The following is a 26703-nucleotide window of genomic DNA, read 5'->3' as shown; positions in this document are numbered from 1 at the left end:
AATCTGAATTTTTAGCTTGTGATAAAGGTAAATTAGAAATCTGTTCCATTAAAGGTTGCTCTAACATAGCATAATTAGTGGACAATTGTAGCATAGCACAATCTTTCTTACCTTGGTCCAGTTGACCATCACTTAAATTACCTGAAACGCTCTCTTGACCTAATTTAGGTGCTTCATTGTTCTTCTCTTCAAAATTGTTTTTACCTTCCTGCACGATATTAGATAAAATAGAAGGAGCAAGAAAATTCTCATGTATCATATGCATTTTTGTTTCTTTCTCAATCTGACTTTCAATATCGCAAGCATGCAAAAGTAATTGAAAAAGATGGCTACGTGTTTTATTCTCAAGCCTATGCTGAATTTTTAAATTAAGCCCATGTAAAAATCTTTTAATTGTATCTCCTCTAGACTACTCTATAACACCGTACAACATAATTTTAAACTCTCGGTGGTACTCTCTCACGGTTCTATTCCCTTGTTTCAAATTTTGCATTTTCTTTTGTAAATCATGAATATAATAATCAGGTACAAATCTAGCTCTCATCATTGTTTTTAAGTCATTCCAAAAACAAGGTTTATTACCGACAAGACAAATATCACTCCACCAAAGAGATGCAAAAGAAGTAAAAGAACTTATTGCTGCCTTAATTTTTTGTTCCTCAGACAATTCATAATATTCAAGTTCATCTTCCACTTCTAACTCCCAATCAATATAGTCCCTAGGATTAAACTTACCAACAAATGAAGGCAACAATATCTTATTTTCACAAACCTCATCATGTACCTGTTCTTGATGTGAAAGCCAATGTTTTATATGCTCAATCCCGTTCTCTTTATACACACCTGTCATTGTCAGTAGCAAACAAGAAAAACAAACAGATGCATGTAACTTCTTATTAACAACAAATTTTGCTTGTGGGGTTGCAAGTCACTCAACACTCAAGCATATACCAAATTCTTATAATGTTCTCAAAGAATGCAAAGCAAGTCAATCACCGTGGCTGGTTCGTGGCACAATGACACGCTTGATGAGTGGAGCAATTGCAAAGCCGGACCTGTAAAGGTTAGTAGTATGTGTATCTTGGTAGGCTTAACTATATCACAAGGAATAGCAAAAATCAAACAGATTTACGAAATTGAATAATAGTCCAAAGTACTAGTCAAAATTGCTGGCGTAGCCTAGACTCAATCCTAGCTTAAGCAAGCAAATGATCATACTTGGACAAAACACAACTCGCTATATCAAGCAACTCTCTCCAAGATTCGAAAAAAAATTCCACACTTTCTTTTCCTGAATTTTTTTTCTTTTTTCTGATTTTTTTTGGTGCGGCACTCTTTTTTTTTTTGCACCTTCTGCCCTTTCTCTATTTCTTTTCTTCTTCTTCTTCTTTTTTTTTTTAAAGTAATTAACTCGAGCACATATACACGATTGTGTTGCATGCATGCCTCGGTCAGAGGAGAAAAGGATGGATACCTCCTATTTTTGTGGAACAAGGAATATGGGAATGATAATTTATATACTTTCTATTTGTGCGTGGCAGCTCAAAAGAAAGAAATACTGGGAATTGCTATTTTTTGGCACATGCACTTCGGATAGAGACACAAGAACTAACTACGAGATAACCAAGATTAGGTTCCTGATTTGACGTGTTTTTTACTTGGTAACGTACCAGAATTCCACGGCATGCATGCACTAACACAGGATGATAAAAAATGATCAGATCTAATGTTTTCTTCTCCTTCAACCGAGCTCGAACGCAGGGGCGGAGCTGGGCCTAGGGCAACTTGGGCTCGGGCCCTACTCGTGAAAAAAAAAAATTAATACCTATACCTTGTGATTTTTCCGATTTTTTCATATATTCTTGGCCCAGCCCCACTCGTATGCAGGCCGGCCCTACACTCGGCCTTCCAAAAAAAACGCCGTCTCCACCGAACAACCCACGAAATAGCAAACGCCGAAGCCCATTAGCCCACTAACCAGTGAAAACCCTAGCCTGCAGTGCCGAGTGCCGATTGAATCCGAATCGTGCTCTCTCTCTCTTTGCCTCTCTCCGTCTCTTGGTCTCTCTTCGATCTCTCCCTACAGGAGGCGCGGCGACGCTCGATAGGGCGGCGGCTGGCGGGGAGGCGCGAGGCGACGTGCGGCGGCGGGGCAGGTGTACGGGTCGTGCGGCGGCGGCGGCGGCGTGCGGGCTTGTGGTGGCGGCGGCGAACGGAGGGTGGCGGTGTGCGGGCTTGTGGTGGCGGCGGCGAACGGCGGGCCGTGCGGGCGTGTGGTGGCGGCGAACGGCGTGCGGCGGCGGCTTGCGGTCGTGCGGGAGTGGAAGGTCAGTGGTTTTTTTTGTTCTCTTTCTTCTTCCTTTCTCAGTTCTCAAATCTGAAATCTCAAACCTATAGCTTTACTGCTTTAGTACATCACATTACTCAATTAGATTTGGTTTGAATTCATAGATGAAGAGAAGTAGGACAATAAAATCATTAAATCAAGTCCAGTCCTCAAATGAATCCACTCCGGCAACTCAGGAAATGGAAGAAACCAATGACTCCATCCCAATGCCTAATTCAGCAGAAACCATGGCTAGTAACAATAAGCAAGATCGTATTGTGCTAGAACCAAATGTGATTGTTGCACATTTGTCATGGCAAGTTTTAGCCTTTAATTTGGGCCCTAGTCGTCCGAAGATCCTGGTTCCGCCACTGCTCGAACGCACAGGCAATGCACAACCAAGATGCAAAACTCAAACCAAGACGAAACTAGAACTAAAACCAGCACTTGACACAACAGTGGACCAAAACTCAAAAAAGCAAAATTGAATAACAATTGCAAGGCTCAAAACTAATGTTTGGTGAAGGAAAAAGTGGTGTGGCAATTTATAGATAATGGGTAGGGAAAATAAATATATAAAACTAAAATCCTCACCAGGCAACCGATACTCTGATACCAACTGATGACGCTCTCTCTCGTGGCCCGATCTTCTGGTGAGGGGATAACTCTCGCTTTGATTGAGTGCGACGTTTGCGACGTGGCTACCAACCAGAACAAGTCCAGGACGCCATGCAATCGCTACACCACAAACGATGTCGTACCAACCGTGACGCGCGGTTGATGATCCCTGCAATGCAAACGAGAGAACACTGCAAGAACAAGATAAGATGCAATCTAAATATTGCGAATAGGTAATTAGCACAAAGAAATAGTTGCGATTGAAGTGGTAGATCTAATCGACCCGGCAAATCAACATACCAACTATTGGGGGCTTTGAATCAATAGTTGCCGACTAATCGAACGACGACTAGAGACAAGGTGAATGGCACTTGGCAAAATTCAACTAAACAAAACCCAAATATTTTTTAGGATGTACAAAGCTATTTATAGAGGAAAATAAAGCTAGGGTTAAGTGCTAATTCGTGGAGGTGGAGGGAGACACTTCCGAGATGGGCCTAGTCTATTACAAGGCCCAAGGCCCAAGTTCGGTTTCGGCAACAACACTGTCTTGTTTTGGCGATTCCTGTTGACTCGAGATGAATTTGGACATGAGATCGGATGCGTTTGAAAGGTAACGAGATAAGCTTTCCACGAAGTCCAAGATCACCCAAATCGGATTTGGCATGAAGGTGCTAGGTCCGTTTGAAGTCAGTGCTGTCTTCGGAGGCTGAACTGGATTCCAAAACTCATTGGATTTTGATATCTTGTAGATCCTCCATTCACTCGATGAATTCTTTGGCCATGTTTTATATTTCTCATGCTTGGATGTATGCATATGCTTGATGGTCACATCAGCGGTGGCGGAGAAGTCCTCGGCGGCAGCGGAGGGGGGGTTGACACGGGCGGCGGTGTAGTCGGCCTCGGGCGGTGGCGGAGCCGGCCTTGACGGCGGGCGGCGGGGACACCGGCACCTCGTCCTTCATTTCCTCCTTCCCTTCTTACTCCTCTTCCTCCTCCTACACCTCCTCATCGGCGGATCTGGGCTAGCGCGGGACGAGAGTAGCGGCGGCGGCGGCGTCTCGTCGAGGAGGAGCGGCGGCGGCAGGGCGAGGAGGAGTGATGGCGACGGCGAAGTGAGGAGGAGGAGGAGCTATGCCGATGGGAGAAAGAAAAAAAAACAAGCGAATCGTTTTTGTGTAATGGCAAAGGTGGGTAATTTTTTGTCTCAAAAGCAGCTGAAAGCAAGGGGAGGGCTGCTTTTGATTTGTACTACACCAAAAGCTGACTTTGGGTAAAAGCAGCAGTGACTTTTGGACCCTTTGGTTGATTTTTGGCTTTTGCAAAAGCAAAAGTTTGTTGAAAAGCCCAACCAAACACACCCTTAGTGTTAGTGTCATTGGTATTGAGGATCTATTTGTAGATATTTTTAATTAAAATTAGATCATTTTTAATTTTTTTACTTATAGGTTCTTAGCGCCAATGTAATTTTTTTTACAGATAGGCCCTTAGCGCCATTGACATTGGTGCCGACCTCCTTCATGTTAGTGACTTAGCTTCTGGTCTTCTGCGGTCTGCAGGGGTGCGAGGGGGATAACGCCAACATCATTAGCACTGTTAGGTTGGACTATGACACCAATGACGCTGGCATCATGAAAATGTTTCATTCATGGAATATGTTTTTTCAAGAGTTTGCTTGTAAATAAATTTTTAAAAAAGACCTCAAAGGTAAAAAAAAAATAATCCAGTAATCTTTAGGCTGAAATGTGTGGACACCCTAGTGCACGGTGGTGCTTCTCGGAAGTCCATGGTAGGGCTCTTTTTGCAGCAATGCCCATGTCCTTTATTAAACGTTGTAATATTTATTCCTTTCGGATGTGACCGTACTCGTTATTAAGACTTTAATCCACCCGAGTACGCTACACGATCTCTTCGTCGATGACATGATGAAAAAGTTTGGATTTGGAACAGTATCACGGACCGGTCGATCTCATGCGTCCGACCAAGTGATATCGTACTCGCCGACGTCTTCGCCGGTGATGCGGAGCGCGTCCCACACGGCCTGCGACGCGTCGACGACGTTGGGGCGGCACGGCGGCTGGTAGGCGTGCTCCTTGTCGCAGCCGTGCAGGGAGTCGCACTCGTCGACGACCTTGGCGAGCACGGACCTGCCGTTGGCGTTGATCCGGATGTTCTTGTTGCAGCGCCTGCCGTTGTCGTACCACCCCGTGGACAGCGCCACCACGCGCTCCGTGTTCTTGTGGAACTTGCCGTCGCACTCCGACGGGTCGCCGCCGTCGCCGCCGGCTTCGAAGTCGTTCAGCGTCATCACCGCCTTGGTGCTCCCGGTGGTCGCCGGGGAGCAAGCGTACGTCGGGTAGGACCGGCCGGCCTTGCAGCAGTCCTGGCACGAGTGGCTCCTGCTCGGGCGGAGCGTGCCGCTCGGGTTGCACCCGCCCGCCAGCTCGCGGCCGCGGCGAGCGTCGACGTCGCCGCGCGAGAGTCCTGGGAGGGAGACAAGCACGAGGCCCGCGATTGCGAGCGCGAGGAGGCAATTCGTCGTCGCCATCGATCTTGCGATATGTTGTTGTGTGTAAGCCAGCGGAGAGACGTCGTGTATTTATAGACCCGTATTTTTGCTGACTACTGTTTGATCCTTGTTGCCGTGGCATGGAAAGTCGTGCAAGCATAGTCACCTTGTCCTTGTGAACGCAAAGAAGCGGCATATCTTAACTTACGAGAAGAAGTCAAGGAATGAAGAGGGACGTACGTGTTGTACTGCACATTCACATGGTGACATTGTGTGATAACTGTTTGATCATTAGTTTAGGCGATTCGTGAGAGAGATGTCAGTGTTATGACAAGATAAGCGTACAGTACAGATGGACCGCGAGGATTAGCGATTAGAGCGGGTGCACCGTGCACGCAGGGCGTCGATGACGATAACAGTATTTTTTAGGGGCGAGTGATGTGATCCACTCGATCCGGGTCACAATGTTTGACGAAGATTTCTGCCTGTTGGAACGCGGCAATCCCTAATTCAGGCTCAAACTATTCATGCCTTAGCACAGGTACGACCGTCTTTATTAGTGGTCTCTCTATTAACATGTAAGTAAATTTGATGACATAGAAGAAAGATAAAGGAGTATGGTTGTTATGCATGACAACAGCTCAAGAGTTGACTCTTAGCATTTATTAGAGCAAATTTTGTTGCATTGTGGTGAAAGAAAGGAAAGAAGAGTAAGAAAAAATATTTAGATACATTAATGATTAGAGACCATATTGTCTCTAACTATTGTAGGATACTAGTCTCTATATGACATAGAGCTCCTATCTGACTCTATCTTTGTACATGCCCTTATTGAAACGGGAAAGTAGTGAAAGTACAGCCATCAACTGTTCATGGCATATTAAAACGGGAAAGCACAGATAATAAGAGATAAAAACAGATGCGAAAGGGAAAAAGAAAAACTGAAATGGAGATGCGGGGGATCGAACCCCGTGCCTCTCGCATGCAAAGCGAGCGCTCTACCATTTGAGCTACATCCCCACTTGAACTTTATCCAAAAATCATGTGATCTTTAGAAAATTGTCCAGTACCTGTGGTCGGATCAGAGGAGCCTTTACGTAAAGAACGTGTAGCATTTTCTGTAAACTCTGAAGTTTGATCCAGTTGCAAATGCTTTGCTTGGTTTCATCGACATAACGAAACTGACGTCACAATTCACCTAGTCACCTCTCCGTCGGTTCAGGCTGTGCAACCAACGACCCGCGGCGTTACACGCCCACGCCCGCGGCGTCGGGGAGTGACGCACTGGTCGTTCCTTGCGGCCTCGAAGCAGCCGGATGCGACTCCTAGGTCCTCGCGGCCGCAACGAACTTGGCGGCCGGTCCATGATTTTAATTGGAATAAGTTCACCAACCGTTAATCCACTTTAGTCTGTATGATATCCCTAATCCCTAATATTAAAAATCTATATCCCTAAACTATATAAAATCATATAAAAATAAGATCCTATAACAGTATAGATGTCTAATTTTACTGACGCGGCATCCTAGTCAACATATCTTCTAAATTATGGGACTCACATGTAAGTGAGTAACGTGGGGTCTGCATATCTTCTTTCTTCTATTTTCTTCTCTTCTCTTCTCATTTTCAATGAGCTGGGAGGACAGGGGCGGCGGGGGAGAGGCGGCCGGCCCGCCTTGAGAGGCCCCATCGCCGCCTCAAGCCTGTGTAGGCCAACATCATCTCCGGTGCGCTCGTGGAGATCCTGGCTTCGCGCGTGAGCGCCGCCGTCGTGCTCCACGAGCTTGCCTCCTCCGGCGACTGCCATGCCCTAGAGGCCATCCTGAAATCCCACAGCATGTGCGGTGCGCTCATCGGCCTCGTCAGAGCCTCATCTCCTCGCAAAGCCACCAAGGCCTCCCTGTTCACGGCCTACTACCTCGTCCGCCGAGCTTGGCACCAAGGGAGAGGCGGCCGCCCATGTTCACCGCTGCCGCCACACCCGACGACGCACATGTGCTAAAGCCCAGGCTCGCCGGCCTCCTTTTTCTCCTCTCCCACCAGTACGGCCAGCCGCCTCTCCCTCCCAGGTTCACGGCGACGTCGACTCGGATCTGAGTCTGGATCGACGCAGGTAGCAGCCTTGACAGCGGACGCCAGTGGACTAGTGGAGGCGGGGCTGGGGAAGAGTGCACTGGTGGCCTAGGGAGGAGCGCAGCGGATGAGCCCGGTGGTGGGGCGCCGTGTCGGCGAAGTTGAGACCCCTGGTGGCGGGATGGTGCCGATGGACGATGGTGTAGAGCAAAGGATGGCACCGGCGGACCTCGATGACAGTCAGAGAGGAGCTGAAGGTGGCTGACGTTGTGGGGGCGACCGGTGGCGGACGGTGCGTCGGGCCTTGAGGTCGTCGGGCGGCGTGGGCCTCATCCCCCTGACGGTAGCAAAGGCGGATGGGGATGCCCCGGGATCCAGGGGGAGGCCTACTGGAGGAGACGGTGCTAGGCAGGCGGTTGGGGTTCGGACCGGTCGGCGGCGGGATCCAATCGGAGAAGAGAAGAGAGAAGAAAGAAGATATGCGGACCCCACATTACTCACTTACATGTGGGTCTCATATTTTTTTATTTTGCTGACTAGTATGCCACGTCAGCAAAACCAGATATCTATGCTCCTATAAGATCTTATTTGCATGGTTTTATATAGTTTAGGGGTGGAGATTTATGGTATTGAGGATTAGGGATGTAATACATACTCGATGCAAAGTTGAGGGATGCTCGATGAACTTATTCCATTTTAATTCGACGTGAGGATTGATGGTGGCTGGGCCTACTGGAGGCGGAGAATCACTGAGCCTACTGTCCGCCACTTCTGGCCCAGTAGAACCAACGGTGGCGATTCGATCGACGGGATCGGGAACAATCCTACGTGGCTACGCTAAGATCGTACTCCTTCTAGAACCTGGTTCAAACACCACCCCGAGTCACGTCAGTTTCGTTATGTCGAACCACTTCACCACTGAAACACCATGCAGCCCCCGCGGTCGAACAAAACCAGCGATCATGCGAATGGCAAACATCTGGCACTGATACCTGGACGTCGTGCACGCAAAGCAGGTTAAATTCGGTTCTTCTTCGTGCAGGTCAAGGCAGGAACCTGCACTCCAATTCTGGACGGCAAAAATCCCAGGTGTCACAATGCGAGGCAACGCACACCTAAACACCGCAAGATCCAGAATCGCCAGCCCGAACAATTGGGGGAGCACAGTCTAGTTGGGAGCTTTTCCAACCGAACTTGGCTGCCTGATCTGATTTGTTCCCTAGCCTGCTGGTGCACTCGGTGTATTTCTGCTGTACGATGTCACCAAACACCTTGAGAGCCGGTACAATAGTAGACTATAAGCCAGCTATAAACATATTTTAAAGAGATAAAAGAAGAGAGAGAAGATGAGCGGGCTACAGATCTATAGCCAGCTGCAGCACGGACTCCAAGACGTAATGTGTGTATGACAGGTGAGACCATATATTAATAGTGTAGTAAACAACTATTGTATGAATTGACTATTATGTTGACTATAGAAAATTTGGAGCTAGTAGTTGGCTATACTATTAAACTTGCTCTGACAGAACTAGCACACAAGTTATCTGCTGATTCCTGCGACTTTTCGTGCACTCCAAACTCCGAAATACGAGGAAGGCCGTGCTAGAATTTTGCTACTGCAACGTATACGAGTCATTTTCAACCCAAGACAGCGTTAAACCAATAGTTTTGGCCATTTGTTATGTCGAACACTACCAACCTCAGTTTTAGTTTTGGACCCTTTTCATGTCCCGGCCAGTAGATGGTAGTCTGTCTTCATCCGACAGTAACGCGATGTCTAAGTATATATGATTGATACAGAAAAGATATGTAGATATGTTTTCGTTGAGTGGTTGGCCAAGATCGGAGGTTTGGGGCCATACTAGATTCGCAACCTATTCAGAGTTGCAAAACCCCTACTGGATTGGCCTATGCCCTGAGTCCCTGATTTGTATATGGCGCCCAGTCAGAGCTCTCACACTGAAAAGGCCAAGACTGCAGGAACTGCCGGTCGCCGTCTCACCCCCCGACATAATCACGCAGTTTGCTTAGCAGCGGCAGAGCGATCTAGACACTGGACCTGCTAGAGCGTGCGCTGCATGTGGACGAGGCATGAGCGAGCGAACGATCAGCAAAGGCTAGATCACACATAAAGCAAAAAATAACTAAACTAAACTAAAAATGCACAGCTCAGTTTTGTAGCTGAATCAGCAGTGACACAAACGGCAACGGGGGAGTTCAGCCGGGACCAGAGCCCACCATGACCTGTCGGCAATTTGCAATAATCTTTTGCACTGTCTCGATGCTAATTGGCAGCAGGGAGCAGCCATGCACGCACATCCTTTCCACTGGAACGCACAAACCTACCCAAAAAGCTTGCGTTTTTGTTAATCACAGACACCATTATGTTACACCAATGTACAGAAATCCATCCTTATCTGGAGCAGGGGTGGAGCCCGTTCTACTTACAATCTATATAAGTGATCGTATCTCTCCTGCTTTCTGCCGTGCTTTGAGCCGCTTTACAACAAGCACAAGCCCCTTTTGCCATCAGACTGCAACCGTGGAAGTCAGTGGAGGTCAATTTCAAAAGCTTCTTCTTTAGATCGATCACCTGCACGTACACGAGCATTTGGATGCAGGGAATTGAAAAGCATCCAGCCAGGCCGACCGGTTTAGGGGTTTGATGCCACCAATGGCTTTGTATGGATCACTTGCACCTCCTGATTAAGGAAAGAACAGTGCAAAAGGATGGTCAGTGTTCCTAGGGGTTCCCATGGGTCATTGTGTTTCCTAGATTACTACTACTACTACTAGTTGCTGATTGATAAGTTGGTCACTTTATCTTGAAAGTGCCAATCTCTAGCTAGTAGTAGTATATAGCTTTATATGAGTTATTGGGAATTATATACTTGGTTACATATTAGAATATTGCCCCAAAAAATGATTGCTTAGCTCTGAACTGAAATTGAGCCACCAGTTTCTGAATAAAAGGCTTCTTCAGTGAACTGGTAGTGGGGATCGAACCCTGATCTTGGCCAATGGATGGATTGTTCACGACCGTGACCATGTGTTGATTCTGTGTAAGCTTCTTGCGTAGTTGACTTGTATTCCTTTAAAGTTCAACCTGATGATTTAGACTTTCAGATGTCTTCAAATTCCTACATGTACCTTTAATCGTAGTGCATACCGTCACGGCTTCGTTGGTTAATCTTTCTGCCCATTGGTATGTGATTCCTTGGTTGAAAGATGCAGCAAGGAACTATTGAGTGTGCCTCAAGCTTCCATGCTCTGCATTCCTCGATTCCTTTCCCATTTCTTTCAGCTTACGGCCAACATGGTACAGCAACAAAACAAGTTCACGTTGACCCTTTCAAGTTTCAACCGCCAAAGATGTGTAGCTCTACATTCTTCCTACGCAACACGCAATAGCCAATAAGCCAATAAATATAATAAGTTCGTAACTCTAGAGTATACCAGTAAACAGCAAATAAAAAAAAAAGATCCGATCAAGCACTCTAGAACATCATGTTATTTTTGGCATTCTCCCAATTAGTAAACCAAATCCAAAAGTCACGCACATTTCATTCACGGCAAGTTGCATTGTTACCTTAGTTATACCCTGAAACTTTAAAAATATATAATGCAACTATGCAAGTACATCCACCAATAAACATCGAGCTTTTATACAAGAACAAAAAAGCATCCTTTGAGAGAAGGACAATAAAAGAGATTAAAGTAAAAAAAAACAAACAAAAGAAGCAAGGCAAGTTGGTTGAGCCAACCAGAGCAACGTACGCAGCGCTGTCAATAGAAAACCTTCCAAATGGGCGGGTGACTCGGACGCGACGCTGACTAGAGCTAGTGGCGATGGCCTCCGTGGCCATAGAGCAAAGGGGCTCGGAGAGGAACGAGCGACCGAACCGGTGACGGTGTCCCTTCCAAATGTTCGTGCCAGGTAGGTTCCGCTGCCTCGTCAGGGGCACGTGTCGTCGTCTCCGGCCCGTGGCTTTCTGACGGCGGGGACGACATGGATTGGGAGCCAAGATTTTGATTCGATGCCGATCTCGCTGTGGCCAGTCGATCGACCGGTTTATTTGGAGGAATGCAAAAGGAGTACTTCCTCCGTCCCAAAATGAAGCCATTTTTAAGGTTGGCATGGGTATTAAGAAAGTAGGTGAGAATAATTGGAGGAAGTGTATGATTGGTTGAAAAGAGAAAATAAGTGAAGAAGAATGGTTGTGATTGGTTGAGAGGAAGAGGTAGGTGAAGAAATAGCTTCATTTTAGGACAAGACACTGTGCTAGAAATAGCTACATTTTAGGACGGAGGGAGTACTTATTAGTCTGTGTTTGCAAGTCAAGTTTCCAACCTCCTCATTCACTGGCTTTTCACGCGCACGAATACCAAAATATTAAATGAGATGTTTTTTAAAAAAACAATTTATAGGAAATGTGCTGAAAAAAATCATATTAACGTATTTTTAAGTTTATTAAGTTAAAACTTAATTATTCAGTGCTAACAAGTAATATGTTTTCCATGCACAAGAGGTTACCACCCTCTCCTCCTAAACACAGGGTATGTACGTCCTCATAGGCGGATAGGCCTAGTTTGATTGTCCCAGATATTATGCTTTGTGATGATATTTGAGATTACAAACGAATGAACTAACTATATTAAAAGTCAAAACATTGATTTATAAAAGATATTCTACTCAATCTATATAAACATGGCTTTAATAATAGCCCCATCGTTTGACCTAAACAGCCAAAGAATAAGCCAAAATTTGAATTTTTGAACTTAATTTGGAAGTTGATTTTGAAATGCTTTTAACGTAATTTTTGTTAATGTTGGCTTTTAAGTCGCTACGAACAAATCTACAAAAGTTTTACTTATAAAAGTTTTACTTATAAATTAATTTTAATTTTCTAATAAGCCAAATAAGCCATTTTGGCCAAATGGGCAACCGATGGGAGCCTAAGTCGTATTGTTTATAAGCTTGGGAATTTTGTCCATGACAATCAGTCCAAATGTAAGGTTGTGTTGGCACTCCCCGGCACGGAAAACGGAGCGGCGATTAGCACGTGATTAATTAAGAATTTGCTATTTTTTTCAAAAATAGATTAATATGATTTTTAAGCAACTTTTATATAGAAACTATTTGCAAAAAACATACCGTTTAGCAGTTTAAAAAGCGTGCACGCGGATAACGAGTGTGGGGAGTTGGGAACCCCCTGCTAAAGAACGCAACCAGTATAATTAGTCGTCCCTTTGTTTCAGATTATTTATCATTCTATCATTCATTTTTTTTAAAAATTAAAATACTTATCATTCTCACGTCCCATATTATTTTTTCTAGAGATGATCTTCCATCTCAACCTTTAATTAATGCGGGTATGCACATTTGTTAATTAGAGTTAATGCTACTTCCGGTAATAGTTGAGATGTAGTTAGTGAGGAACTAAGGATAATAATGTTGTCAGAGTATAAAATATGTCATATCACTTCTGTCATGGTTATAGATACCACATATCCAATAGTAATCGAATAAGTTCGGCGGAACCCACCATATACCAAGTCTTACACGAAATCATACCTCGTATATAGAAGGAGTTCCGGATAAGAAAGGATAAGTAGAGTTCTATATGGAAACTATAAGTACTACTCAGATTGTATCCATATTAGTCTCCCTAGTTCTACTTGGACAATGAGACTTTTATATATACAAGACTCCATAGGAGGAGGGGGGATAGACAGATCAACACACAAGACAGAATAGACACCAACACACGCCGCCAAACATTGACATCAGAGATAAGCCTAGACAAACCCGATATGGTGCCTACGGAGGCCGACAAGAGAGATCTAGCACCATCTCTAATCTCGATGAGTTCGTACTCGAGGAGAAAGACTACCATGTCGTCGACTACGTGTTGGTTATCTATGCCGCAAAGTCGACGACAGCTAGATATGTTATCCCAAATATTTTACTTATGCAATTTAGATGAATAAAAGGGGGTGCTAATGCGCGCGTACGCGCCAGCAATTTAGTTGGCGCACGTTTTTGTTTTTTATTTCGCTGTTTCTTTTCAATTCTTTTTCAATTTTTCACACACACTTCTTTATAAATGTAGAATTGAAAGTTTTAAATTTTGACGTGAAAGATTTCAAATCTTGACTTGAAAGTTTTCAAATTTTGTGTTGAAAATTTTTAAATCTGGGTTGAATGTTTTCAAATCTGGGTTGAAAGTTTTTAAATTTAGGTTAAAATTTTTCAAATCAGGGTTGAAAGTTTTTTAAATTTAGGTTAAAAGTTTTTAGTTCAGGGTTGAGTGTTTTCAAATCTAGGTTGCAATTTTTCAAATTTAGGTTAAATGTTTTCAAATATGGGTTTATTGTTTTCAAATCCGGGTTGAAAGTTTTAAATTTGAGTTGAAATTTTTTCAAATTTGAGATGAAAAGTTTAAAGTTTTCAAAATTTGACTTCAAAAAATTCAAATTTTGAGTTGAAAGTTTTCAAATTTTGATTTCACGTATAGATTTCTTTTCAATTTGCTACTTAAAAAAATCTTCAAAAAAAGACAAATCTACTAATCTTACCTTAATTATGGTTATTATCGAAAACTAATTGGATTAGGTACGCATCTCCCAAAAAAAATCCAAAAAGAAAAAGAAACAGCACCAAAAAAATCCCAAAAAAATTAATCCCTCCGCGTGCGCGCCGCCTACGCGCGCGCGAGTTAGCTTTCTCGTGAATAAAGAGCAACACCGGTTTCAGCCAACAGGAGTAGAGCTATTACCTGTTTGATAAGGGGTCCAAACCTATATAAAAATACTTGTCTCCATCTCTTTTTCTTTAATCTCGCATACACCCTGGTACCGACGATCTTCATACCATGCAAATACCATAGTCGAAACCTCAAACGTCGACAACTTCGATATTGGAAAATGTTAAACGATCGTATAAAACACTTAGGCTGCGTTCTGGAGGATCCCCGGCACGCAAAATGAAGCACGTATTATTGCATGATTAATTAAGTATTAACATTTTTTTAAGAAAATGGATTAATATAATTTTTTAAAACAATTTTCGTATAGAATTTTTTTTTCAAAAAGAACACAGCCTTTAACGTCCATTGGAAGATTATTCCAAGTTAGGAATCGTATTTCGATCCGATAAGAAGATCTATACCTAATTTGAAAAACCTACGCTGCTACGGAACATCTATACTATTACTCCTACTAAACTGGAGACTACCAATAATGTCTCTATGAGTACTCGAATACAAGGAGACATAAGGTATAAATATACTCCCTCCGTCTTAAAATAAGTGCAGTTTTGCACTATTTACGTTCAACGTTTGACCGTCCGTCTTATTTGAAAAATTTTTATGATTAGCATTTTTATTTTTATTAGATGATAAAGCATGAATAGTACTTTATGTGTGACTAAATGTTTTTAATTTTTTCACAAAATTTTCAAATAAGACGGACGGTCAAACGTTGAACGTGAATAGTGCAAAACTGTACTTATTTTGGGACGGAGGTAGTACTACTTTCAGAGGGAGCTTAATAGAGACAACAAATAAAAAGAGATAACAACACCGAACCTTCATCAAACCCTACCAGGATTAATTCCTAGATCCGTACAGTGCCTAAGGTGTTTGACTCCCAATCATCCGACCACCGTCTCACTGTAATTTCTAAAGAGACCAAAAGATAGGTATAGGACAATGTCGAAGGCCGTGTAATAAAATTGTATATCTAATATTTCAGGACTAAGGGAAAGAGTATAGAAGTCCATGGAGATTTTTTGGTTATAAAAGTGGCCTGAATTTTGATCTAACTATACTACTAGCATTTTGGTCTTAGGCCTTAGCCATAAAGTACCTTCGACCAACATTTCGGCTTCCACGTTCCAAATGGCTTGCCGGCAACAAAGCAGAGCTGTACCAGCCCTTGCACATTTTCTTCCTGTTCATGCGGTCAAGCCGTTCTGTTATGGTACCATCTCATGATCGAATTTCGCCGGACACCGAAAACCTAATCCGTCTCTGCATGCAGAGCACAAAATAAATATGCACTTGCGCTAAACAAGCTCGATAAATACAGCGACTTTTACAAAAGGCTCCACACACAAATACACAAAAGCATGACACACGAAAAGCTATGCGAGGGACCCACGCCCTCGCGAAAATTAGGTAGCCACCAGAGCTTTTTTTTAACGCAAAGCACTCTATCATGATGAGAAGATGAGGGCTGTTCCATCCATTCCAAATTCCAAAGTGCGGAATTAGAGATAGCCACCGAGACGCCTTGGATCTTTCTGGGTAAAAAGATGGGCACCAACCCTATAAAAGAAGCTTTCCCTCTTGGCATTTGGAACCTGAGCCTACCAGGGACAGACAACCACCGCAAATTGGAGGGAACGGAGCAGAAGGTAGCGAAGCGAACCAAGAAGTCTTCAGTATTCCTTCCTTGCAAGCATCGTTAATGGAGGGGTCAACGAGTCAAGACCATGTGATTGGGATCCCGGTGAGCAACACCGCCTATGGCATAGAGGAGCCGGACTTCGCAGCGGAGGAGACGACCACCCCTGATCATGCCGGTTTCGTTGTTGGTTCCTTCCAATTCAACAACGGTAAGAGTTCGTTTCTGCTTCATCTGTTCAAGTGAAACTTGATACGAATACAGAACATGTTTTTGATGATCCTATCGTTTCTGTGTTATTTCAGATGCGAATAGCCCGACGACGACGACGACGACAACCGATCGGGCGAGCAAATATGGCAGGAAGGGGGACAAGATTGCACAGGGCATCAAAGAACATGGTAAGAGCAATCATCTTTGATTTTTTCAACACGGAAGAATATAAATTTTGACGTGTTTGGAAAAGTAAGACTGATGAACTCGTCGTTGTTCCAATGGCTTACAGTGACCCTCGGGCCGAAGCTATCGGAAACGGTCAAGGGGAAGCTCACGCTGGGCGCCCGGATCCTCCAGGCCGGCGGCGTGGAGAAGGTGTTCCGGCAGTGGTTTTCCGTGGACAAGAACGAGAAGCTGCTCAGGGCGTCGCAGTGCTACCTGTCGACGACGGCCGGGCCGATCGCCGGCATGCTGTTCGTGTCGACGGAGCGGGTCGCGTTCCGCAGCGACCGGCCGCTGGCGGTGTCCGCCCCGGGCGGCGACAAGGTGCGCGTCCCGTACAAGGTGACCATCCCGCTGCGGAAGGTGAAGGCCGCCAGGCCGAGCGAGAACAAGCACAAGCCCGAGCAGAAGTACATCGAGGTCGTCACCAACGACGGCTTCGAGTTCTGGTTCATGGGCTTCGTCAGCTACCACCGCTCGCTGCACCACCTGGAGCAGGCCGTCGCGCAGGCGCGGCGATGACACGCACGAAGCGCGCGCGCGCGCGCACCCATGTCGTGGCGGAGCTCGCTCTCGATCGGATCGGTCTCTTCGTGTCGTACGCGTGTGTGTGTGCGTGCGTGCATCTGTGTCACTCTAGCTTGGTGATGCTTAGATGGGTTAGGATTTGTGTATGCGTAGGGTTGATCGATCACAACATGTCGTTGTGTGTTGGGTCGCCATGGCTGGCCTGCTGGTGGATTGATCGATCGGCATGCAGTTTTGCAATTGCATCCAGCAGGTTAGATATAGGCGGCTTGATTAGGGCATGCGACGGCATGTGATGTTTTGTGGGGCGTGTGCGGAATTGAAATTCATGAAGAAGTTGGATGAGAAATGGTTTCGGCTGCAAATCGGCAAATGGCAAAAGCCCCATCATAAGTGCATCGCGAATTTCTGATAAGATATGCCAAAAATGGAAGTTCCGCGATAATCTTCGTGTTCTTGTTCATGTTCCCTGTTCTGGTGATGATGGTGATGACATACATATGCAATTCATCTGCTTAATTCCAAATTCACACCGTGCAGTGAGGTGCTGGCAAGATTCAGATATCTTTTGACATCAACATGCATTTCATATACTGTACTCATGTAAGGCTAGGATTTCATCATTACATAGTTTCTGACATAAACTGGAATATCCAGGACGATATCGAGGTGATTTCTTAAGATTATTTATTGATTTGATTTGATGTCCGGCCAATTCCGACATTCTTTTGGTAGGACGAACTGTTCAATTCTGACCGAAAGAATCAGGTGTGTTCATGACATTTACTGTTGAAGTAGCACTTATACACCATCTCTACAGTTGGTACATATCTGACTGAAAGAGATTGAATTCAATTCTCCGCTTTCTTTGCAAACCTAGCCTGACTCAGGTCATTAAATTGCTGTACACAATATACAGTCCAGCCTGCAAAATTGGAGAAATTCAATTATCTGCTTTCTTTGAAAACCTAGCCTGAGTCAGGTCATTAAATTGTTGTAGACAATATTCAGAAAAATAGGAGAACATTCTTCCAGGTAGGACAATCTCATGTCAGACATACAAACAAATCATCAGACACATCGCCGACCTGCACAATATATTACTAACTTGCAAACTAAGTCTTCATCATCAGTACCAAATCTCCTTCTCGATTTTTTTTTAAACTTTTGTGACGAGATTCTCCTCCACTTAGATACATTAATTCATATTTCAGGGCTTTCTGAACAAGAAATAAACTACGGGCAGCTGAATCCGTCAAGTTGGTGCACTGACTTTGGCTAAGCCGGCAATGCCAATACATCCGCAGCAGCGTTCAAATACTTGAAGGCTTAGCAACGAAGCGCCCAATGGCAGTGTCTTGTTTCGGGGCCAAGCAGGGGGATATGCACTTTGGCTTTTACAGATGCATTTGATCCGTCCCTTTTCTTTCAGTTATCTCAACGTTCCATCTTTAGCTGAACCATTTCCTTTGCCCTGTCGGATTGGACCATCGGGCGATCCTCTTTTGGAATCTTCGCACTGCTACCGCTTATCGGATCAGATGGGCTTTCGATCAGCTCACACCCTTTCATGGTTTTCACCCCACTATGAGGCAAAAGCTACGACGAATCAGTTTATCTCTTGCCTCCGAAGTTATCGGCTCGGCTACCACTACAGTGAGGACCGGAGGAGCACCAGCGCCAGTGGGATAGGATATAGGAACACTCACTTCACAACTTCAGAAGAACAGACTGAAAATTCAGAGATAAATATACAGGCTTTGGATATTCAGGACACAGAAAATTCAGCCAACAAAAAAAGAGCAGGGGAAAAAAAAGGAAATTCAGCTCTGATTCATCAAAATGAATGATTGGAACAACTTGTGTCTTGTGGTGCCATCAGAGTACTACTGACAGTCTGGAAGAGAAGGCCATGGCACTTGATTTTAACACCTTTTTGTTGAAAGGACGGCCATTTATGTATCGAAATGGTTCCACTCCGGATATTCCGAACATGTACTGCACTGAATTGTATCACAAGGACCGAAAAAAAAAATGCACTACTCCTGCTACTTCTCGAAACCGATCGAAACGCAGAAAAAGAAAAATAAGAGGAGGAACGCAACTGATGGCGGACGAGCGCCTGACCGGTGTATCCGCGGACAAGGACGGCAGTGCGTCCGTGCCACTCACTCGATCACTTGCCCTGTCAGTCTATCACACACCGTATCGCACGCGTGCATCCATCCGAGAGCGAGATGCACGGGCGCGCAGTCGCGCACGCAGCCAAGCGGAGCGGAGCAGACGGGCGAGCGAGAGCGAGAGCGAGCGGCCGTGCTGACTCGGTGCCGCGCGGGCCTCGACGCGGATGCGCGCGCGCGCGGTGACTAGCGCGCGACGGTTGGGCGGAATGGTAGGCGATCGATGGGAGTGGATGGAGACTTCGATTGGGAGGGAAAACTGGATGGAAAAGGAGACCATATGCACCGGTCTACGATGACTGTTGCGCACTTGGGGTTGCGCGCGTCCCTGGAAAAATCTGAGATGAGATTATCCAGTTTTTTTTTTTTTTGGGCTAGCTGGAAAGGTCGTTGTTTTACACGTTGGATCATCTTGCGTCCACATCACCCGCGGGGCCTCACTGTGTGATCCGCAGCAGGCCAGGGGAGAAATCTAAAATCTGTGTGATCGATCTGAACATGATCTCTTTGACAGACGCAGTTGATATTTGGACTATCATAATTCATAAATCATCGTATACGCGCTTGTCCAGTAGATTTGTGTAGGCGAGACATCTAAATCATGTACTAGACGATTTTGATATCTAATAAATCGTATAGGATAACACGCCTTCAATTACACTTGGATACTGAAGCTAGTTTTTATTTCCAGGGAAAAAAAAACGAACGTTACGTAAAAAATAAAAAGAAAAAAAGAGAACCGTCCATTCATCTATTGATCATTGTATCATTCCGTATGTAACCCGTTGCCATGTTCATATAAGAACACTACCAACTACTTCAGTTTTCTGAGACCCAAAAAAGGGTTCCTGGAAAAGCCTACTGGCAGGTACTCTACAGACTACAGAAAAAATAAAAAGGACTAACGACCGATCAATCGATCCAAAACTCAATATGTTTAAGATCCCTGGGCCTGGATCCCTGGCGCCCCCACCTCCTTTTTTCCCATAACCCGGAGCAACAAGATTGTGCGAGCACATGGGCTGCCCCTTCCAAAGTGGCAATGCCAAGCCATATGCATCACCACGTAGACAAATTCAATCAACCGGCTACCCTCCCGGCCGCCGAAAGAGAGAATATCCTGCGCCTCGCTCGCGGTTCGGTTCTCCGGTTGGGCGCCGGTCGATCGGTCGCGCGCACGATCGGGAAGCGGATGACACAGCCCCACGCACGTAAAGCAGAGCAAGCTCTCTCAAGCTCGGGCACTTTTGGCGAACGTGGACCGCTTGCTTTTCCGGGCGCCGATGAGCAGGTGCTGACTCCGCGCGGGGACGAATCCGCTGCCCTTTCCGCTAAAGATTTCGTCACCTCGCCGGCTATAAAACCCGCTCGCTGCGCCTCCGCTATCCCTCCCCCCTTCTCCTCCTTCCGCTCTCTCTCTCTCGCCCGCGTTACAGCTTACGGGCTAAGGAAGCGAGCTTAGCTGTAAGCGCGGAGAGAGAGCTAGCCATGACGAAGTCGAGCTGCGCCCATGTGGTCGGAGTGCCCGTCACCTCCAAGGCGTACGCCATCGAGGAGGCGACGACGGCGAGGGACGGTGGCAAGAAGGTCGACGGCGACCGCCTCGCCGTCTCGTTGACGCACCCGAGCCCGTACACGTCTTTCGGCTACAAGCACAGTACGTTATTACCTCCTTTGATCTCTCAAGATTATAGTTTACCGTCATGACTGCACGTATGTACTATATGTTTGCTAACGATCGGGTTTCAAATTTTGTGTTTCGCAGGCAGTAAGCTCCAGGTGATCCACTGGGTGAACAAGCTGGGCAGACGGGCTCAGGGTTTCAGGGATCATGGTGAGTTATCATGCATGCATGCAACCTGAATGTTTAAATTTCAGGCTTTGAGCGATCAAAAACATGTGCGTGAGCACGTTGCTAACCTATGCTCTGTTTCGCCATGCGTGTGTGCAGTGACCTTGGGGCCGAAGCTGTCGGAGACGGTGAGGGGGAAGCTGAGCCTGGGCGCGAGGATCCTGCAGGCCGGCGGCGTGGAGCGCGTGTTCCGGCAGGCCTTCTCGGCGGAGAAGGGAGAGCGGCTGGTGAAGGCCCTCCAGTGCTACCTCTACACCACCGGCGGCCCCATCGCCGGGATGCTCTTCGTCTCCAACCGCAAGATCGCCTTCCGCAGCGACCGGTCACTCGCCGTCACCTCCCCGGCCGGCGACGTCGTCGCCCGGGTGCCCTACAAGGTGGTGGTGCCCCTGAGGAGGATCAAGAGGGTGCGGCCGAGCGAGAACGCCGACAAGCCGGAGCAGAAGTACATACACGTGGCCACCGTCGACGGGTTCGAGTTCTGGTTCATGGGATTCGTGAGCTACCAGAGATGCTGCAAGTACATGCAGCAGGTGATCTCAGAGCTGTAATATGCTTATATATGTAGTACGGTGCACGCATGTGGTATTTGGCTGGCCGGCCTCCTACCTTGTGGGTGGCACTATATAGTACTAGAAGCGAAGTGTATGGGCTACTGCACGGCAACCTCTTGTTGGAACGTACGTACGTAGACCTGAACTGCTCCACCAATTTTTGATGAGAGCGCGTTCCTTCCTCTTGCGATTTGGCAGATCGATGTGTGGCCTTTGCAAGTACAAGTACTCTATGTTTGTAACATTGATGAACCAAGGAACTTGGTTTTACTGAATGAAAAATATCTTAATTCTTCTCTCGACGAGCATCGACAACGAATTGAAACATTGCATTTTCGGCCTTGAAAAATAACTTACCAAATTCAAGTCACTGTCTTGCTCATCGAGATTAGTTGATATAGGCTAGCTAGAATAGCTAGCTTGCTCCCAATTTATACTCGATGTGAGAGAACCCTAGATCAAACATATAAGCTGGAGTACGACTATTACCAACCTTAAGGTCCGAACTATTATAAAATCGCTTTCTTATGTTCTCTTATTTGGTGTTCATGTATACATTTGTATCAGTCGTCATACCCTGCATTCCTTAAATATCATTAGTGCATTTCATGTGTGAGCTATGGTCACGGAAGGAGGAGTACTGGGTGGAAGGGATCGCATGGCAGATAGTAGAGAGAGTTCGTCGGGGCGAGTGTGTTCGGGTGTGGCTCTAGCTGGAGGACGATGCTAGAGGGGGAGAGGAGATCGTGGGAACATAACACGATTTTTGGGGACGTGAATCCGATGCGATTCGAGGGAGCATCTGACCATGTGTGTGCGAGGAGGGGCCGGGGGAGGGGTGAATGGTCATGATGAATGATGTTGCTGCATTAATTATAGGGTACATTACTTTAAAAAATTATATTATGTTAACCCTCATAAGTGGACATATCGATTTCATATTAATTGTTTGTTCTTAAGTTTTTTCATTTATTACATGTCAAAAAGTTTTTCTCATTTATTATGCGCCAAATGGATTTTTCATTTATGTACCACAAACAGATATGCCTTTTAAATGTTCCGACATGCAAGAATAAGGTTCCATTGCATTTACATGGAGAACACATAATAAATGTTAGCAACTATATCATTGTCCATATAAACCCATGCCATTGAGGCCTTTGTAACAACTCCTTCGAAAACATATTGTTTGATCCATGGGTCTAGCCATGAAACATCTTTTCCTCCTCCATCTGCCGCTTATCATGATCTTCCTCCCATGCATCGCTTGCGATGCACCCCAACTGGTGTATGATGCTGGAGGCAAGGAGCTAAGTAGCGAACACAAATACTACATCTTCCTGGTAAATAATAGGTCTGGTGGGGGTGCCCTCTCCATCATCTATGCTGGCAATACACATTGTGAGCATTTTGTGTTCCATAGGACCGATGAGGCTCTCCAGGGCGCAAAAGTGAGATTCACATCATTGCACAATTCAACAGTCAGTGATGCAGTCCGCTTGTCGACCGATGTCCAGATTGACTTTGTGGACATCATCTGGTTGTGCAACCGCCCCTCGACATGGTACATCTCTAATTTCCAACCGAAATTGTTACCAATGCCACCATCATCGTCAACATCTAAGTTGCAATATGTCGTGGCCAACACAAATATAGAGCCTAACTACCCATCATCGGCTAAAGTGTTCCGCATTGAGAGGTACAGTGATGATGACAATATGACGTACAAGCTATTGACGTGCAGTACCCATGGGAAGCCTTGCAAATATCTAGGGTTTCAGGTCTTCGGGGATAATAAATTCCTAGTGGCAACGGACGAGCCATTAGCAGTTCAAATCGTCAAGGAATACACATGATTTATGCAAGTGCTTATGCTTATGTTATATTCTAGCATGTACTTGTAGTTTATATAATGTGCGCCATATAATCTATTTATGATGGATCAATCTTAAGCTGTTATTTCTTTTGATGTGCGAAATGTTGAAACTTTGTGACTCTTAAGCTGTTATTCTATCAATGAATAAGGGAGAATAGCTACTTTAGTCCCTAAAGTTTCTCTGTAGGATCAGTTTAGTCCCTAACCTTTTAAATGGTCCAAAGAAATCCTTAACCTTTGTCATAAGGCCTAGAATAGTCCTTGGGTCCACCAAAATCATCATATGGATATGCCATGTCATCATTCATGCAAAATGTATGATGAATTGTCCAATTTACCCTTACGTATATCATAGAAAAATAAATATAAGGGTGAATTAGACATAACCATAGGAAAAAAATACTTCTTTTTTTCACCCTTTTGAGGTATATTTTTGCTCTTACAAATACCATATATTTTTTAAACTTTTTCCTTTTGTTTTTTATTTTTCTGTGCGTAAGGGTAAATTGGACAAATCATATAGATTTTGCATAGGAAGGTGACATGGCATGTCCATGTGGCATTTTGGTGGGACCAAGGACTATATTAGCCCACATGACAAATTTAAAGGACTTGTTTGGACAATATAAAAGATTACTGACTAAAATGACCCATGAGCGAAACTTTAGGGACCATATTAGCTATTCTCCCAATGAATAATATCTTTAGAAGTTCTAATTTCAATTACTAATCATGAAAAATATATACAAGTATGTCAATGCTTTTGGCTGTGAAAAAAATATATTAATATATTTTAAATTTTGGCAAGCAAATTCATCTTTTCAAATCCAACAACAAACATTTGAAAGCAATCAAAAGGAGTTAAAGGCAGCAGCGGCCAAGTACAATCCACTCTTTAGGTCAGGCATAATGCCAGCTGGTGTGAATGATACAGCTATTGTGCTTATACCAAAGATTGATCAGCCGATGGAGCTCCGAGACGAGGTCTGTGTAATGTAATCTATAAAGTGGTATCAAAATGCTTGGTAAATAGATTGAGACCCTTTCTAGATGAGCTGGTGTCTGGTAATCAGAGTGCTTTTGTCCCAGGACGCCTGATTACCGATAATGCTTTATTAGCTTTTGAATGCTTCCACTTTATTCAGAAGAACAAGAATCAGGGAAAGGCTGCCTGTGCTTACAAACTGGATTTGTCAAAGGCTTACGACCGCGTGGACTGGCGATTTTTGGAGCAGGCTATGTATAAATTGGGATTTGCTCACCAGTGGGTTAGTTGGATTATGACTTGCATAACCTCGGTGAGATACTCGGTCAAATTCAATGGATCCCTTTTGAATACATTTGCTCAGTCGCGTGGTTTGCGTCAGGGCGACCCGCTTTCACCGTTCCTATTCTTGTTTGTTGCGGATGGCATGTCCCTACTTCTAGAGGAGAAAGTTGCTCAGGGTGAGCTATCACCGGTGCATGTGTGCCGCCGAGCTCCTGGTATTTCGCATTTGCTGTTTGCAGATGATACATTGCTTTTCTTCAAAGCAAACAGATTACAAGCCCGGGTGATTCATGGCATTTTGGGTGATTATGCCGCAGCCACTGGACAGTTGATTAATCTGGCAAAATGTTCGATCATGTTTGGGGATGTCTCTCCGACAAAGATCAAGGATGACATCAGGAATATCCTGCAAATCGGTAGTAATGCTTTTGAGGACAGATATCTGGGTTTCCCAACTCCGGAAGGTCGAATGAATAAAGGTAAATTCCAGCCGTTACATGACAAATTGTGGAAGAGACTAATCCAATGGGGGGAGAATTATTTGTCGGTGGGAGGTAAGGAAATTCTTATTAAAGCGGTCATTCAAGCTATTCCTGTTTACGTGATGGGTTTGTTTAAGCTTCCCGACTCTGTCTGCGACGACTTGACAAATCTTACCCGCAATTTCTGGTGGGGAGCTGGGAAAAGAGAAAGAAAGACCCATTGGAAAGCTTGGGATTATCTAACCCGACCTAAACTTTGTGGTGGCCTGGGTTTCAGAGACTATCGGTTGTTCAATCAAGCCCTCTTAGCTAGACAAGCCTGGCGTTTAATTCAGTCACCGGAGAGTTTGTGTGCACGGGTGCTAAAAGCATAATATTATCCAAATGGCTCCTTGGTGGATACATGTTTTGCGGGCAGTGCCTCCCCCGGATGGAGGGGAATTGAATATGGCCTTAAATTGTTGAAGAAAGGAATTATTTGGAGAATTGGAAATGGTCGATCTGTCCGTGTCTGGAGAGACCCATGGGTGCCTCGCAATTTTACCAGAAGGCCAATCACTGGGAAACGTAATTGCAGAATTAAGTGGGTTTCTGAACTTTTGATAGAAAATGGCACTTGGGATGCTGTAAAGGTGAACCAAATTTTCCTCCCCATTGATGCTGAGGTAATCTTACAGATGCTGATTTCTTCTAGAGATGAGGAGGATTTCATTGCTTGGCATTCTGATAAATTCGGAAGGTTTTCTGTTAGAAGCACATACAAGTTAGCACAGTCGTTGGAGCAAATGGAGGAGAGAGCTAGTTCAAGTGCTGCATCCACAACTATCCCTTGTAACCTAATTTGGAAATGTAATATCCCTCAGAAGGTTAAAATCTTTGCATGGAAGACAGCTACTAACTGTTTAGCAACTATGGAGAATAAAAAGAAAAGGAAGATGTAATCTTCAGATATCTGTGTTATATGTGGCAGGGAGAAGGAGGATACAAGACATGCGCTCACCAGGTGCCCACTTGCTCGTGCTCTTTTGCAGGCTTTGTAGGAGGATCACTGTTTCATTTCCGACAATTTAGCTCCTACTGATTATGGCCATTGGTTGTTTGATTGCCTGGAGAACCTGGCGGATTCAGGGCGTTCTCTGCTCCTGATGGTGCTGTGGCGGAACTGGTTTAGTCGTAATGAAATCATGCATGGGAAGCCTGCACCCACGATTGAAGCGTCTAAGAATTTCCTGCTGAGTTATGTCAATACACTCTTGGAAATCAAACAGCATCCCCAGGTTAATCAGATGAAGGGCAAACATGTGATCAATTACTGGGGTTTGAAGAAGGATAGTCAGCAAAGACTGTACAATGGAAGCACTACCGACTGGGAGAAGCCGCAGCAGGGTTGGATGAAGGTTAATGTTGATGGGTCATATGATGCACAAACGGGGACTGGAGGTATCGAAGTGGTGCTTAGGGACTCGGAAGGAAATGTGATTGCTGCTTCCTGTAAGCAGCTGGCCAGTTGCCGGAACGCACTTGAGGCGGAACTCCTTGCTTGCAAAGAAGGAGCTGTCCTTGTGTTACAATGGACTTTCCTGCCGTT

General features: G+C 45.1%; 3 protein-coding genes and 1 non-coding gene across 4 annotated transcripts; 2 read left to right on the top strand and 2 right to left on the bottom strand.

Annotated features, from left to right (window-relative positions):
• Positions 1-4717: 4717 nt before the first annotated feature.
• On the bottom strand, positions 4718-5508 carry LOC127761773 (putative ripening-related protein 2). Its single transcript, XM_052286101.1, has one exon. It carries the CDS (start codon positions 5490-5492, stop codon positions 4914-4916), a length of 579 nt encoding a protein of 192 aa, XP_052142061.1. The 5' UTR covers positions 5493-5508; the 3' UTR covers positions 4718-4913.
• An 892-nt stretch (positions 5509-6400) lies between these two features.
• Positions 6401-6473, bottom strand: TRNAA-UGC (transfer RNA alanine (anticodon UGC)). Its single transcript has one exon. It is a non-coding gene; the product is annotated as a tRNA-Ala (tRNA).
• A 9406-nt stretch (positions 6474-15879) lies between these two features.
• On the top strand, positions 15880-17250 carry LOC127761722 (putative GEM-like protein 8). The gene is made up of 3 exons (XM_052286051.1): positions 15880-16146; positions 16241-16336; positions 16441-17250. Exons 1-3 carry the CDS (start codon positions 15999-16001, stop codon positions 16893-16895), a joined length of 699 nt encoding a protein of 232 aa, XP_052142011.1. The 5' UTR covers positions 15880-15998; the 3' UTR covers positions 16896-17250.
• A 3201-nt stretch (positions 17251-20451) lies between these two features.
• Positions 20452-21777, top strand: LOC127763576 (GEM-like protein 4). The gene is made up of 3 exons (XM_052288319.1): positions 20452-20738; positions 20847-20915; positions 21033-21777. Exons 1-3 carry the CDS (start codon positions 20570-20572, stop codon positions 21482-21484), a joined length of 690 nt encoding a protein of 229 aa, XP_052144279.1. The 5' UTR covers positions 20452-20569; the 3' UTR covers positions 21485-21777.
• The last annotated feature ends 4926 nt before the right edge of the window (positions 21778-26703 follow it).

Source organism: Oryza glaberrima, chromosome 2 (genome assembly GCF_000147395.1).
Source record: "Oryza glaberrima chromosome 2, OglaRS2, whole genome shotgun sequence".
Classification (NCBI taxonomy): Eukaryota; Viridiplantae; Streptophyta; class Magnoliopsida; order Poales; family Poaceae; genus Oryza; species Oryza glaberrima.
The sequence above is the reverse complement of the archived record's forward strand: the minus strand, read 5'-3'. Positions and strand labels throughout refer to the sequence as shown.